Genomic DNA, 15,635 nt, shown 5'->3' with positions numbered 1-15,635 from the left:
TAAGACCAGGACACATAGCAGCTCTACTTAATACACAGAAACAAACACAGAAAGGTAGCCATAATGGGGAGACAAAGACACATGTCCCAGATGAAAGAACAGAACAAAGCTCCAAAAAAAGAACTCAACAAAATGAAGGCAAGCAATCTATCAGATGCAAAGTTCAACACACTAGTTATAAGGATGTTCTATGAACTTAGGGGAAGAGTAGAGGACCTCTGTGAAAACTTTAACAAAGAGAGAGAAAACATAAAAATGGGATGGAAAACAATAAAAAAAAGTACCAGTTGGAAATGAAGAATACAAGAACTGAAATGAAGAGTACTTTAGGAGGAATTAACAGTAGATTATGAAACGGAGGATTGAATCAGCCATTTAGAAGATAAAGTAGCAGAAAACACCCAATTGGAACAGCAACAAGGAAAAAGAATCCAAAAAAAAAAAAAATGAGAATAGTTTAAGGGGCTTATGGGACAACTTCAAGCACACTAATATTTGCATCATAAGAGTACCAGGGGGAGAGAGAGCAAGAAATTGAAAACCTATTTCAAGAAATAATCACTGAAAACTTCCCTAACCTGGTGAAGGAACTAGACATACAAGCCCAAAAAGCACAGAGTCTCAAATAAGATGAATCCAAATAGGCCCACGCCAAGACAAAGGTTAAAGACAAACAGCGAATCCTAAAAACAGCAAGAGAATAGCAGTTAGTTATCTATAAGGGAGATCTCATAAGACTGTCAGCTGATTTCTCAACAGAAACTTTGCAGGCCAGAAGGGATTGCCAGAAAATATTCAAAATGATGAAAAGCAAGGACCTACAACCAAAATTACTCTACCCAGCAAAGCTATCATTTAGAATTAAAGGACAGATAAAGAGCTTCTCAGACGTGAAAAAGCTAGTTTATCACCACCAAGCCAGTATTACAGGAAATGTTAGAGGGACATCTTTAAGAAGAAGAAGGGAATAGAAAAAAAAAGATTAAAAAATGAATAATAAAATGGTAATAACTATATATCTATGAACAATTACTTTAACTGTAAGTAGATTAAAAGCACCAATCAAAAGAAAGTGTGGCTGAATGATAAGAAAACAAGACCCTTAGATATGCTGTCTACAAGAGACTCACTTCAGATCAAAAGACACATACAGACAGAGTAAATGGATGAAAAAAGGTGTTTCATGAAAATGGAAACAAACAAACAAAAAGCTGGAGTAGCAATACCTATACCAGCCAAAATAGACTTTAAAATGAAGGCTATAACAAGAGACAAAGAAGGACCCAATAATCCCACCTCTGGGTATTCATCTAAAGAAACCCAAAATACTACTTTGAAGGGACATGTGAATTCATATGTTAATTGCAGCATTATTTACACTAGCCAAGTTATAGAGGCAACCTGGGTATCCATCAGTGGATGACTGGCTAAAGAAGAGGTGGCACATACATACAATGGAATATTACTCAGGCTTTAAAAAGAATGAAATCTTTTTAGCTGCTTAAACATGGATGGACTTAGAGGATATTGTGCTGAGTGGAGTAAGTCAGAAAGAGAATATGTGAAATCTAGGGAACAGGATAAACAAACCACAGAAACAAGTTCATAGGTACAGAGAGCATTTTGATTGTTGTCATATTCAGGAGTGGAGAATAGCTGAAGGGGGAGGGGAATGAAGACATAGAAATTGGTAGTTACATAACAGTCATGGGGATATAGAGTATAGCAGTAGCATTGTAATAACTATGTACAGTGTCAGATGGGTACTGGATTTATCGGGATGATCACTTCATAAGTTAAATAAATGTCTAATCACCATGTTGTATACCTGAAACTAATGTAACATTGTATGCCAACTATAATTAAAAAATACAAATATAAAAAAGATGTGGCACACCACATTAATAGACAGAAGGATAAACATCATATGATTATCTCAGTAGATGCAGAAAAAGTATTTGATAAAATTTAAAACTTTTTCATTATAAAAGCTCTCAACAAATTGGATGAAGAAGGGATATATTTCAACATAATGAAGGCTATATATGACAAATCCACAGCTAATGTTTATACTCAACAGTGAAGGCTGAAAATCTTTCCTCTTGGACCAGAAACAAGATAAGGGTGATCATTCTCACTACTCCTATTCAACGTAGCACTAAACAACCTAGTCAGATCAATCAGCCATGAAAATAAAATGTCATCCAAACCAGAGGAAGAAGTAAATTTGTCTCTGTTTGCAGATAAAATTATCTTGTGCATAAAAATCCTAAAGATTCCACCAAAAAATGTTGAAACTAATAAATGAATTCAGTAAAGTGACAGGATACAAAATCAATCTACGAATATTAGTTGCATTTCTGTACACTGACAATTAACATTCTGAAAGAGAAATTAAGAAAGCAATGCCATTTACAACTGCATCAAAACATTAAAACACATAAGAATGAATTTAAACAAGGAGTTGAAAGATCTGTACACTGAAACTATGAGACATTTATGAAAGGAGACAGGAATAAATGAAAAGGTACCCCATGTTTTTAAACTGGAAGAATCAATATTGTTAAAATGTTCATGCTACCCAAAGCAACCCACAGATTCAATACAATTCCTATCAAAATTTCAATGTTATTTTCACAGAAATAGAAAGAAAAAACTATAGTAAACTTTGAAATCACAAAAAACTATGAGTAGCTAAAGTAACCTTGAGCAAAAAGAACAAAGCTAGAAGCATCACACTTTTTGGTTTCAAGCTATATTAGAAAGCTATAATGATCAAAACAGTATGGTATTGGAATAAAAATAGGCACATAGTCCAATGGTACAGATTGAGAGCCCAGAAATAAACCCACTCATATATGGTCAACTAATCTTTGACAAGGGACTGTGAAATGGTGTGGTCACTTTGAAAAACTGTTTGTCACTCTCAAATGTTAAACATAGAGTTACTCTTTGATCCAGCAATTTCTCTTTTATTTATGTATCCAAGATAAATAAAAATATATATCCATAGAAAAACTTGCCCATGGTTGTCATAGCAACATTCATAATAGACAAAAGGTGGTACATATATACAATGTAATATTACTCAGCTACAAGAAAAGATGAAATACTGCCATTTGCAACAACATGGATGAATCTTGAGATTATCATGCTATGCGAAGTATGTCAGACAAAAAACGGTGATAACTCTATGATTTCACTCATATGTAGGATGTAAAACTGAAAGTAACAAATGAACAAGACAAGGATTCATACACAGATCACAATTTAGTGGGTACCAGAGGGAAGAGGGGGGAGGGGGAAGTAGGTAAGTGTAAAGGGGGTCAAATATGTGGTGATGTAAGGAAACTTTGGGTGGTGAACACCCAATGCAATATACATATGATGTATCATTGAATTGTACACTTGAAACATAATTTTATTAGCTAATGTCACCCTGATAAATTTAATAATAAAAAAATTAGATGATAAAATAACAGACAGGATAAAAAGTGAAAACCAAATACCCATATAATGAGAAATGTATAAACAAACTGTGGTATATCTATACAATGAAACATTTAACAATAACAAATAATGAAGTACTGATTCATGTTACAACATACATGAACCTTGAAAACATTATGTTAAGTGAAAGAAGCAAGTTACAAAAGGTCACATATTGTAGAATTTCATTTATATAAATTTTCCGGATTTGGCAAACATATAGAAACAGAAAGTGGATTAGTGATGGAGAAAAGGGAAGAGTTTGACTATTACTTGATATAGAGTTTCTTTTTGCACAAGCAAATTGTTCTAATGTTAGACCATGATGATGGTCGTACAATTCGGAATACACTAAAATCATTCCATCATACACGTTATTAGGTGAATTTTATGATATTTGAATTATATTTCTAAAATATACTTTTTAGGTTCACTAAATTTATTTTAAAAATTATAAAACGTTTCTTACAAAAGAGCATTACATTCTGCACACCGCTCTGAATAGACGCCAGGGGTGTATACGCTGTTGTTACTTTTGCTCCCTGTCCCTCTCCACCCCAAATGTAACATTGACCACAAAGCAGACTGTTCACAGTAATTACACAGGGAGACTTTCCTTTTTAACTACAACCAACGAACAAAAACTAAAGCTCACTCACCCTGCTGCTGTTTCAAAATTTCAATGTTATTTTTGCACAGACCCCACCCCCCTTTGTAAGGAACTACATCACATCTGGTGAAGATTTCACTACACCTCAAACGCAGAACCTTTGAAGAAGAGGAATGTCAGCTGTTTAAACAAAAGCAAAAAAAAAAAAAAAACCGTACAGGACTCCTTCAATTTTTCCCTAGTCTTAGAGAAACTTTCCAGAATATTGCCTCACTCTATATAAAAGAAAAAGTAGCTTGTATTAGCATCCTTCAACACCTGCATTCTGCTTCGCACTGTTCTGCAGCAAGCACTGAGCACTCTGTATCTGGTTCTGTGTTCCTGTCACTGTAATGACCTGATCTTCATGAATTTTGATCCAAGCTCCCGACTAAGGACGAATTTGTTCAATCCGCTGACTACTTTTGCCCAAAACAGGTCCAGCTAAATCTTTGGGAATTGCGACTTGTGATAGCACGTTCACCAAGATGACCACACGAGCGGTGGCCGCCTGCATAGGGACAATCCTATCGGAGCCACCCTGTGATTCACAGCCATCTGTCATTCCGAGGGCTCTATGAGTCAACTGCAGAGCCCCGAGCTTCACCGCACTGTAGTCAACCATGCCATCATAACGGTCTCCGACGGCCCCTCTTCTGTCACAGGCCGTTGGGTGTCCTCCAGGTGGCGGTGGAGGAACGGGAAGCTTCCGAGAGCTGCCACCTCCGCGGCCACCTTGTACGTGGTGCTGAGGGAGGGGATGGTTGTCCTCGTGGGAGCTCACACCATCATAACCTCTTCCAGCTAGAGGCATCCAACGCCGCCCAACCATGAGGCCTTCTGTCCAAACCTCTTTCTCCCCGCGTGGAAACCCCATGGGATGCCCACGGCGGCCATCAAGCTTCACTGTGAAGCTACCGCAATCATAGGTTTCGCCGTAAAAATTGGAATAAGGCGGGCATGTCCTTTGATGGAAGACCCTGGTAAACGACCAAGGACGATCTGTTTGCCTTCGCAGCGCTCCCAGGCTTCCTCCGACGAGGCTGGCGTCGGAGAGGCGAGGCCAGCGTCCGGGGAGCAGCTGTGGCCGGGCGCCCTGCGCAAGTTCTTCTGTCACAGCTCCGCTTTCCGGTCCTTTCCCGTCGCTGCCCCAGCCTTCGCGCTCTCAAGCAGAATGCACAATTCAATCATCTCGTCGGTGTTTCCAGACCTTTTTAAAGCTTGTTCCTCTTCCATTCGCCATTGATTTCGGTGTTGGTGAAGGCTGCCTCTAGCTGTTCCATTTCCATTTTTGGGGGGTGGGGCGGGGGTGTGGTTAAACAGACACACCAAACTGCAGGCCATAAACAAGTCGGATGTAGGCGAGATGTTGAGGTTGGCCCCACAAGAATCAGAGGACAATGGTGTCTGCAGCGCTTTCACCTCGAGCGCCCTTCTATGTTTTTAAAAGGTCATGATTAAAAGAATAAAATTACAAGCCATAGAATGTGAAAATATATTTGCAAAGCATACAGCTGAATATGCAGAAAATTCTGAATTGTCCATAATTAGAATATATATGTAAGACAAAAGATTTGATCTGATACTGCCTACAAGCAATGAAAATTACTTACTAGTAATTTGAACAATACAATTTAAATCCCATAGCACAGCACTGCAAGTTTGTTAAATGGCTAAAACACAAGTGACTGACAGCACCCAGTGTGGGCCAGGATAAGAATGTGAAATGGTACAGCCACTTTCAAAGGCAACTGTACAGTTTCTTATGGAGTAAAATACAGACTTTCCATAAAACACAGCAACCCTACTCCTAGGGTATACAGTGAATAAGTAACATGGTGATGAATTATAACACCAAGTAAAAAATCCACATACCTGAAGTCATATTGATAAAGATAAATAGTTTAATAAATAAATGGAGAAGAAGGGACAAAACTTTCTCACAGAATTCCAAGTAATAAATCTGTAGATAATCATTTTCTGAAAGTGAAGCTTAAGCCCTTACCCCAGTGACTGTGTACTGGATATAGAGATTTGCTTCTAAAAATGTAGTGTGTAAAGAAAACATTGTACCTTTAAAACAAAGAAAATTCTGGATAACAATACTTTAAGTGGAGAAGGTTAACACCACAACCAATGACTCGTGCTGATATCATACGTCTCTTGATATATCGTAATGTCGTCTCTGTGGCAGCCACCCTTGAACACACAACTCCAAGCTGGTGAGATAGGAAAAGAAATAGATTTTACTGCTTACTCTTTGTAAGTGTGTGTTTTTAGAAAGCTTTCCCATTGATAACATACCTATATATTATTTGTGGAAGACCATTAGAAAAGAAATTATTTGAAATCCAAGATGGCTAGGTTTCACTATGGTAAATAGCTCTGTTTGTCTTGAAGGACAATGCTTTTTGAATCAGCAAGAGAGAAATATTCTTTCCTTATGCAGCCACTACTGGAAAAAATAAATTTATAATTTCTTATGTAAATTCAGTAAAGGTTCACAAGAACATGATTTCTTGTTGATGAATCTGAAAATGAATTCCAAGTAAATGAGACCCTTAGGGAGGCCAAAATATGGGACATATTTAAGCAACCCAGGAGAATAAAGTCCTGGATAAACAGGGTAATTTTTTCCTTATGGAGTTTTGTTTTGAGCAAAAGTGAGTGCAGTGGATGTAATCAAGTCAATTAACACATGCCTAGGGATTCATGTCCTCCATGGTGTTCTGTTTGCCTTAAGGATCCTCTGGAGCACTTGCTGTTGTCCTTCATACTTGTAATTGTCTATATGATCTCAGAAATACTGTCTGAGGTAGAAACCCAAACGCTATCTCCAGTACCAGCTCTCCCTCAGGAAGGAACCAGGAAGAGCAATTCTTGGAGAACTGTGATGTTTTGAGGAAAATCTGGTGCATGGGGGTACACGGGTACAGGTAGAATGAGAACAAAATAAACCTGGTTTCCAATACTCATATTGGTGGTTCTGCACCTCTTCAGTGTAGTGTGTCTTCTTATTAGAACCTTTGTAGCAACTTGAGATGCCAGGAAGAATATTTAGTTCAATCAGCAGGGTGCAACTTTAGAACATATGTTCTTAAATTGGACATTTAAGATTCCTCAAGTTGGGACAAACCTTAAGAACATTTTCACTAAATCAAACCACCTCCTGAATCTGGTTCTTTCTTTACCTTCCACCTCCTGTTTCTAAGAGCCTTCCATACCCTCTGCCTGGAAATCTAGCCGTCACTGGCAGGAAGGCATAATTACTGGGTTCCAGAAGTCAGTGAACCTGATAAACTCAAATCAGTGAAGCAGCATTAACAGTAAATTCAAAGAGTATCTTTGTGTTTTCAGTAGGAATTTACACATCACTGCTGTTGCCACCAGGAGGCACCACGTAGCAGTGTTGGTGGGGAGAGTGGGGAATATTGTTATGTTACATTTTAAAATTTGGTGCCTCAGCTGCGTTTTCCTACACTATACAGTTCTAGTGGATTTCTGTTTTCTTTCTTTTTATTATTGAATTTGTTGTGGTGACTCTGGTTCATAAAATTATATGGATTTCAAGTGTACAATTCAATAATATGTTATACGTATATTGCATTGTGTGTTCACCACCTAAAGTCAAATCTCCTTCCATCATCATATATTTGACCCCCTTTACCATTATCTACTCCCCTCCCCGCTTTCCCTCTGGTAACCACTAAAATGTTGTCTGTGTCTATAAGTCTCTGTTGCTTTCGGTTTTATGTCATGTCCCACGTGAGTGAAATTATATAGTTCTCAGGTTTTGCTGTCTTATTTCTGACTTATTTTGCTTAGCATGATAATCTTAAGATCCATCCATGTTTTCAGATTTATGTTTTCTTAATGCCTATATACCATCTGAGCAATTAGTAACATGCTCATAAAAAATTACGTTTCATGCTTAGTTCCTTCTAGCCTCTCCCAAGCTGCTTAGAGTAGAAAATTCTCCATTTCTACTTCAAACTTGTAGGGAGGCCTCCCTCTTGAACACAATCTAATTTCTCGCATACAGCTTATGGAATCTGATTTAGTTATTATTTCTGAATTTATCCTAATGTGGTTTGTATTGAGTTTCCATGAATAAATCTAAAGAAAAACACAATCCTGACTATCTAAGTTCATTTCCTGGTTGATGTGTACTGTTTTAGAAAATGACATCCCAGATTCCATTCAAGTACAGGGATAACATATTTGTTTCACTGCATGCTACTTCACACCCATCTGTAGTTTATTCCATGGATTTAGTAAACAGATCCATACACAAAAAAAACTGCTAAGAGTTTATGAGTTTACCTATTGCATGTCTAACTGTGACTATATTAAATGGCTATGTATAACCTCAAGTTCACCATAGTGAAATTAGTTTGTAATCATAATAAATCCATAGATGTTTATTATTGAGGCCTAATAAAACACATTAAATAGAAGATGAAGAATTAAATTATGAAATTTCTGAAAACCCAGAATCAAGACCATGAAACTGAGGATAGTGGTGGTAGGAGTTTTGAGAAACATAATAGAGCATATTAATCATCTCCAATTACTTCTTTATGTTTATCCTTTTATGGTTCCCTGTAGGTGGAGGTTCCTTTTCCACCAAATAGATGCTGGGCTTCTTTTTGTGTGTGACTTGCTTTTGTCAGTGGAATGTGATTGAAAGTGATAGCATGAGTTCTGCACTCAGGCTTTAGGGAACATCGTGACTCTGCTTGACCCTTTTCGGCATCTGCCATCTTCCTTGAGAGGGGATAGCCCTACAGTGAGACGTGTCTGGTGGAGGACATCTGAACCTGACCTGCTTCTCAAAGCCAAATGCCCCAACCGACCCGCAGATATAGGAGCAAGAGAATATGTATATATTTTTTTGTCATAAGCTGCTAAAATTTGTGGAGTTATTTTTTACTTCACATTATTACAGCAATAACTGCCAGCACATTTTTTGAAAGGCCTTACAATATTTCATTTGACTTTTGTTTTTCTTGCTTCATTTTGGTAGAACCAGAGCAATCATAGCCATGAAGGAAGCAAACGAGACACTGGCAACAGATTTCATTCTCTTGGGACTCTTCCCTAACATGAGGTTCGTCAGCATCCTTATCTATGCTATCATTTTGATTTACCTCACTGCAGTCACAGGGAACTTTACCCTGCTGCTCCTGATCGCCATGGACTTGAGGCTCCACACCCCAATGTACTTTCTGCTCAGCCAGCTTTCCCTCGTGGACTTGGCCCTCATCAGCAGTACTGTTCCAAAAATGATGATTAACTTTTTCTCCGGGAGAAAGACTATCACGCGTCTGGCCTGTGGAACTCAGATATTTTTCTTCTTTACTCTTGGGGGTGCTGAATGCATCCTCTTGACTCTCATGGCTTATGACAGATATGTAGCTGTCTGTAACCCCTTGAGCTATGTGGTCATCATGAACCATGAGGTCTGCCTGCAAATGGCTGTAGTGTCTTGGATTGGGGGCATTTTGGCTTCCACAGCCCACACAATTTATACCATGAATCTGCCTATCTGTGGCTCCAGAGAAATCCACCATTTCTTCTGTGAGATGCCAGCAATTATGAAGATCTCATGCAAAGACACTTCCACCTATGAGCTGGTGGTCTTTGTGATGGGCATTTCATTTATCATCATCCCTTTTGGACTTATCACGGCTTCCTACATCTTCATCTTCCTTACTGTCCTTCGTATGAAATCTCCCCAAGGCAGGAAAAAAGCCTTGGCCACCTGCTCCTCCCATCTTATGGTGGTAAGTTTTTATCTAGGGCCATGTGTTTATTTGTACATGACACCTGGTTCCTCCCACAGCCCTGAGCAGGAGCAGGCTGTGTCTGTGTTTTGCACTGTCCTCACACCCATGCTAAATCCACTCATCTACAGCCTGAGAAACAAGGATGTAGTGGGGGCTCTGCAGAAAGTCCTGGGAAAACATCCAGTCTCTAAACAGAACACATAGATACCAAGGTGGAAAACAGTATCTAGAGGGTCGAGAGCACAGACCCTGGGGACATCTGTAAGCAAATATTCTAGCATGAAACTTTTGCTGCAGCCCAATGGCCGAACTACATGGTTGGATTTAGTTGACAATATCACTTTAATATTGTTTGTTAACAAACTTTTGAAATCAGTTTCTAACTATTTGTTTCCAAAATGGATCAGTTCAACTGCTGTTCTAGAAACCAGTTCATAAGCATAACTTTATTTTATAACTGGAACATTTAGACATTTCTCCGTGTCTTTAGGCTAAGCTCTGTTTGGGGATTCAGGTCTTGTTAATTTCCATCGGCAGATGTAACTTAGAAAAGACAAACATGACTAATATGTAAAAAAGAATGGTCTTATCAGGGACAATTATAAAATAACTTTTTTTTCCCTCCTGAATGCCCTGATAAACTCAACATGTTGGCTATATTCTCTTTGTCTATCTTAGGTAGAAACTGTCCTTGTCATTCTCAGATAAGCAAGACTCCTAAGCTCAGGTACAGTGTAAGAAAGCTGATGTACCAAGCTTTGGGTGAAAGTAATGTCTGCTATGGGTAAGTGACAGGCAATTGTCTTTCCTCTTGACTTTACAAGCTCCCTAAGTCCTCATTAGCTCCAGCTTTAAGCCCCTCATTCAGTGAGTACAGTGTTAACTCAAGATAAAGAATGAAGATAATGGTCTCAAAAAGCTTTACCTACATGCTGCCTGTCGAGAGACATGGAAAATATACAGCAGACTCCTTCGAGTCAGTGAATGTTCCGGGCTTTCTTTCTTAATAGGATACTTTCGAGCTCTTGGGAAATACTGGCACAAATCCAAAGATAAAAGTGATCAGAGTTTGTTGGTGTTGGCAGTCTATGTAAAGTAAATGAACATTCACCAAAAAATGGAACAGAGTGGACCCATGAATATGATTGAAATAACAAACAGAGATGACCAGAAGTTTAGTTTGTCGTATGGCCATTAGAGAAGTGCTTTGTTGGACTCCTTAAGAGGCAATGTACAAGTGCATATGGAAGCACACACAAACATGATTGCTGCCTAACACCAGAATGGATGTTAGAATTGTGAGTCCCAATAATTAGGCTCACGTCAAGATTCTCTTGATGTAGAATTTTTTTTTTCAGTTTTCTGTGATGAAGAAAATGGTTCTGATGTGAGCCTACATGAAAAACAATGAAACTTTATAACTGAAATTTATTGCAGAATCCATTGTAAACGGTAACCAGTTCTTCCTAATGGTAAATATAAATTAAATTGTAGTGTATATTGTTTCAACATCCTTCAACTCATCAAAACCAAAAAGCACTCTAAAACCTGTTAGTGAATATAATGTGTAAAAAAGGATATCTCTGTGCTTTGTTAATATAAATGTGTAGTATTATGGCTTTTTGGAATGCAATTTATTAAATTCAAATATTGTTTTCCATTTTTAAGAATTCTCCTTTTGGAAATTTTCTAAAATAAATGAAATAAAAATATTAATACTTAACATAGGTACACACATACTTTTTGCTGAATTGTTTACTCAAAGACTGGCAATAACCAGTGTAATAATGACCGAACAAATTGTGGTCCATTTATCTTATGGAAAATTGTACAACTTTTATAAACGAGAAATGAAAAGTATATAAAATAACTAGAAGGATTGCCAGAAGAAATTTTTGAGGAAGAATAGAAGGTTTGGTGGGGAGAAGAATGTATACAATAAAAGCTTATATTTTGGTACTCTGAAAAATATAGAACATTGGCTAAAAAAATTAAATATGATAAATAAATGGAAAGATATGCTATGCTAATGGATGAAAAAATTAACATTGCTAAAATGTTCACATTACCCAAAGCAATCTACAGATTTGATGCAATGTCTATCAAAATGCCAATGACATTTTTAACAGAACTACCACAAATAACCCTAAAATTTATATGGAAGTACAAAAGAACCCAAAGAGCCACAGCAATCTTGAGAAAGAAGAACAAAGATGGCAGTATCAAGCTACCTGATATCAAACTATACTACAAAACTATAGTAATCAAAGAAGCATGGCACTGGCACAAAACAGACACATGTATCAATGGAACAGAACAGAGAGCCCAGAAATTAATTTATGCCAATATGGCCATTTAATTTATGACAAAGGAGGCAAGAATATACAATGTGGTAAAGACAGTCTTATCAATAAATGCTGTTGTGAAAACCGGATAGACACATGTAAAAAATGAAACTAGACCACCTTCTTACACCATACATAAGAATATAGTTAAAATGTATTAAAGACTTAAATGTAAGCCCTGGAACCATTAAACTCTTGGAAGAAAATATAGGCAGAAAATTCTCTGACATTTCTCTTAGTAATATATTTTTAAATATATTTCACTGGCCAAGGGAAACAAAAGAAAAAATAAACAAATGAGATTATATCAAACTAAAAAGGTTTTGCCCAGCAAAGGAAACCAACAACAAAATGGAAAGACAACCTCCTGAATGGGAGAAGACACTGTGAGTGATACATCTATATAAGGTTAATATCCAAAATATATAAATAACTCATACAACTCAATATAAAAAACAAACAATCTGATCAAAAAATAAGCAAAGAACATGAATAGACATTTCTTTAGATATACAGATGTTCAATAGACACATGAAAAGATGCTCAATATCACTAATCACCATGGAAATGTAAGTCAAAATCACAATGAGATATCACCTCTCACCTGTCAGAATGATTATGATCAAAAAGACAACAAACAACAAGTGCTGGTGAGGATGTGGAGAAAAGGGAACCCTCATACATTGTTTGTGGGACTGCAAATTGGTACAGCCACTATGGAAAATAGTATGGAGGTTCCTCGAAAATTAAAAATAGAACTACCTTATGACTCAAAAATTCCACTTCTGGGTATTTACATAAAGAAATCCAAAATACTGACTTGAAAAACATATGTACCTTTATGTTCACTGTGGCATTATTCACAATAGCCAAGATACGGAAGCAATATAAATGCCCATTAATAGATGACTAAATAAAGAGGACTGATGTCAAGATCATGTGGTATGAGTGATCCTCCTGACCTCTCCCCTTGAAATTACAAGCTGAACAGCTACAACACAATGGAGAACACCCAGCCTAGCACACAAACATGTCTGAGAGATCTGTGCATCAGAACATTTGAAGGTGGGCGAATAAAGTGAGGAGGAAAGGCAGAGGAGTAAAGACCAGTTCTAGAGATGCAGCCTGGAGCTCCCTGTAAGACACAGGGAGAGGGTGGGGAGTAGGCAGTGGTTTGCACTCTTTGTAACCTTGAGCATTCCTGCCTAGTGACCAGTGTATTCCATATGGCAGAGCCCAGAGATCAAGGCAGAGAACAGAGCAGAGATGAAATATAGAGGCAAAAGTTATGTGTTAACAACAGCCATTGTGAGGCAGAACGCTGGGTTACTGAGCCTGGCTTCCTCCCCCCACCATCTAGGAGTATGCCCCGCTACCTCTGTACCCTCTCAGAGTTAGCAGTGGGCCCCAGCAGCACAGCATCTGGCTATTGAGGCAGGACAGGGATGTCAGGGGCCCTTAGGAGGCTTGGATTCCCATTGACCACCACATTCTCCCATGGGTAAGCTAGTCACACAGGTGACACACACCTTTCCAGAGAGTAAAAGGCATTTCTTTTTCTTTTTCTTTTTTTTTCTTTTTTTGCCACAAGCAGAGATATGAGAGGCCTGGACAGTGCAGGAGGCTTGTGTGTCATCTGCTAGAAACCAACCAAAAACCCTCTTCTTATCAACCTTTTAAAGAGGAATCACTCTTAATAATAATAAGTTTTTTAAAAAAGCAGTTTATTCCCATAAATGCTTACGTGAAGAAATAATTCATCAAATACCATGAACAAACCTTGTTATTTTCTGGAGATTTTTCATTTTCTTCCAGAAAATAAGCTTAAAGACATAGAAATGTGTGATTTAAATGACAGAGAATTCAAGATTGCAATTCTGAAAAAACTTAACAAGATGCAAAAATACTCAGGCAGTTTAATGACCTCAAAAATAAAATCAATGAACAAAAGAAATACCTTATCAAAAATACTGAAAGTTTATAACCAAGTAGAACTTCTGGAGCTAAAGAACTCAACAAAAGTGATGAAGAATGAAATAGTAAGCTTAGGAAATAGAGCTGAACGGATGGAGGAAAGTATTAGTGATATCAAAGACAGAAATCTAGAAATGATGTAGATGAAAGGAGAGAGACTTGGGAGTGAAAAAAAGAAAACCTTTATAAGAACTATCTGATTTCAGCAGAAAGAGCAATATAAAATAATGGGTATACTAGAAGGAGAAGAAAGGGAGAAGGGAACAGAGAGTCTATTTTTTTTTGAGAACTGAATCCATGAATCCAAGAAGCAAAGGGAACACCTAATTATCTATATCCAAAATAGCCTTCTCCAAGACACATTGTATTAAAACTGTCAAAAATTAATGACAAAGAAAGAATTCTCAAGGCAGCCGGGGAAAAGAAGATGATAACCTACAAAAACAAAAACAAAAACAAACAATAACAAAAACAAACAAAAACAACAACAACAACAAAACCCAAAAAACAAACAAAAAAATCAGATTATTACCAGACATTTCAGGACAAACTTTACAAGCTAGGAGAAAGTAAGATCAAATATTTAAACTATTAAAAGAGAGAAATTACCAGCCAAGAATAATATATCCAGCAAAGTTCTCCTTCATATACGAAAGAGAAATAAAGACCTTTTCAGACATACAGGAGCTGGGAGAATTTTCCACCATAAGGTCTGCATTATAAGAAATACTGAAGGTTTCTACTTGAAATAAAAAGACAACCCCCTCTCAAAAAAAACTATGAGTACCATGACTAACAGACAGAAACAGGAAAGTGTAACCCTTATTAATAACAAGGTATTATATACTTAATATTACGTAATGGTTAAAGGTCAAAAAAAACTTTTTAGCCATTATGTAAACTTAAATATTACATAATGGTTAAAGGTCAAAAAAAAAATTTTAAAGAGAAGATGACAACAACTATTGCAACCTAAAAATGACCTCATAGTATAAATAGGGACAATTTGTGACAATAAAAACAAAAGAAGGAATAAAAGTAAAGGTCTGAATCTACAAAGGAAAATGGAGACAAGAAATAAGCAAAAAAAAATATACTACTGTATATATAAAACTTTCTTTTACATGAACTTAATGGTAAGCACATACAAAAAATCCAGAACTGAGACTCAAAATATAAAACAGGAGAGAACAGAGGAAAAATTATAGAAAACCACCAAATTAAAATAAGAGACCGGAACACAAGGACAAAGAAAAAATAGAGACACCGAGCTACCAGGAAACAAAAGACAAAATGGCTATAGGAAAACCTTATATTTGAACAATCACCCTAAATGTTAATGGACTGAACTCACCAATTAAGAGGCAGAGAGTAGTGAAAAGAATTAAA

General features: G+C 37.1%; 1 protein-coding gene and 1 pseudogene across 1 annotated transcript; one reads left to right on the top strand and one right to left on the bottom strand.

Moving 5' to 3' along the window:
- Positions 1–4,362: 4,362 nt before the first annotated feature.
- On the bottom strand, positions 4,363–6,023 carry LOC111733230 (annotated as a pseudogene).
- Positions 6,024–9,183: 3,160 nt separating this feature from the next.
- On the top strand, positions 9,184–10,131 carry LOC105308048 (olfactory receptor 2T27-like). Its single transcript, XM_011383785.1, has one exon. The coding sequence runs from the start codon at positions 9,184–9,186 to the stop codon at positions 10,129–10,131; it is 948 nt and encodes a 315-aa protein (XP_011382087.1).
- Positions 10,132–15,635: the final 5,504 nt, after the last annotated feature.

Source organism: Pteropus vampyrus, unplaced genomic scaffold (genome assembly GCF_000151845.1).
Source record: "Pteropus vampyrus isolate Shadow unplaced genomic scaffold, Pvam_2.0 Scaffold541, whole genome shotgun sequence".
Lineage (NCBI taxonomy): Eukaryota > Metazoa > Chordata > Mammalia > Chiroptera > Pteropodidae > Pteropus > Pteropus vampyrus.
This window is presented reverse-complemented; position numbering and strand designations above follow the sequence as displayed.

Bases quoted from the DNA above. Each gene is read 5' to 3' on its own strand.
- LOC105308048 (XM_011383785.1), top strand. From the start codon at position 9,184: ATGAAGGAAGCAAACGAGACACTGGCAACAGATTTCATTCTCTTGGGA.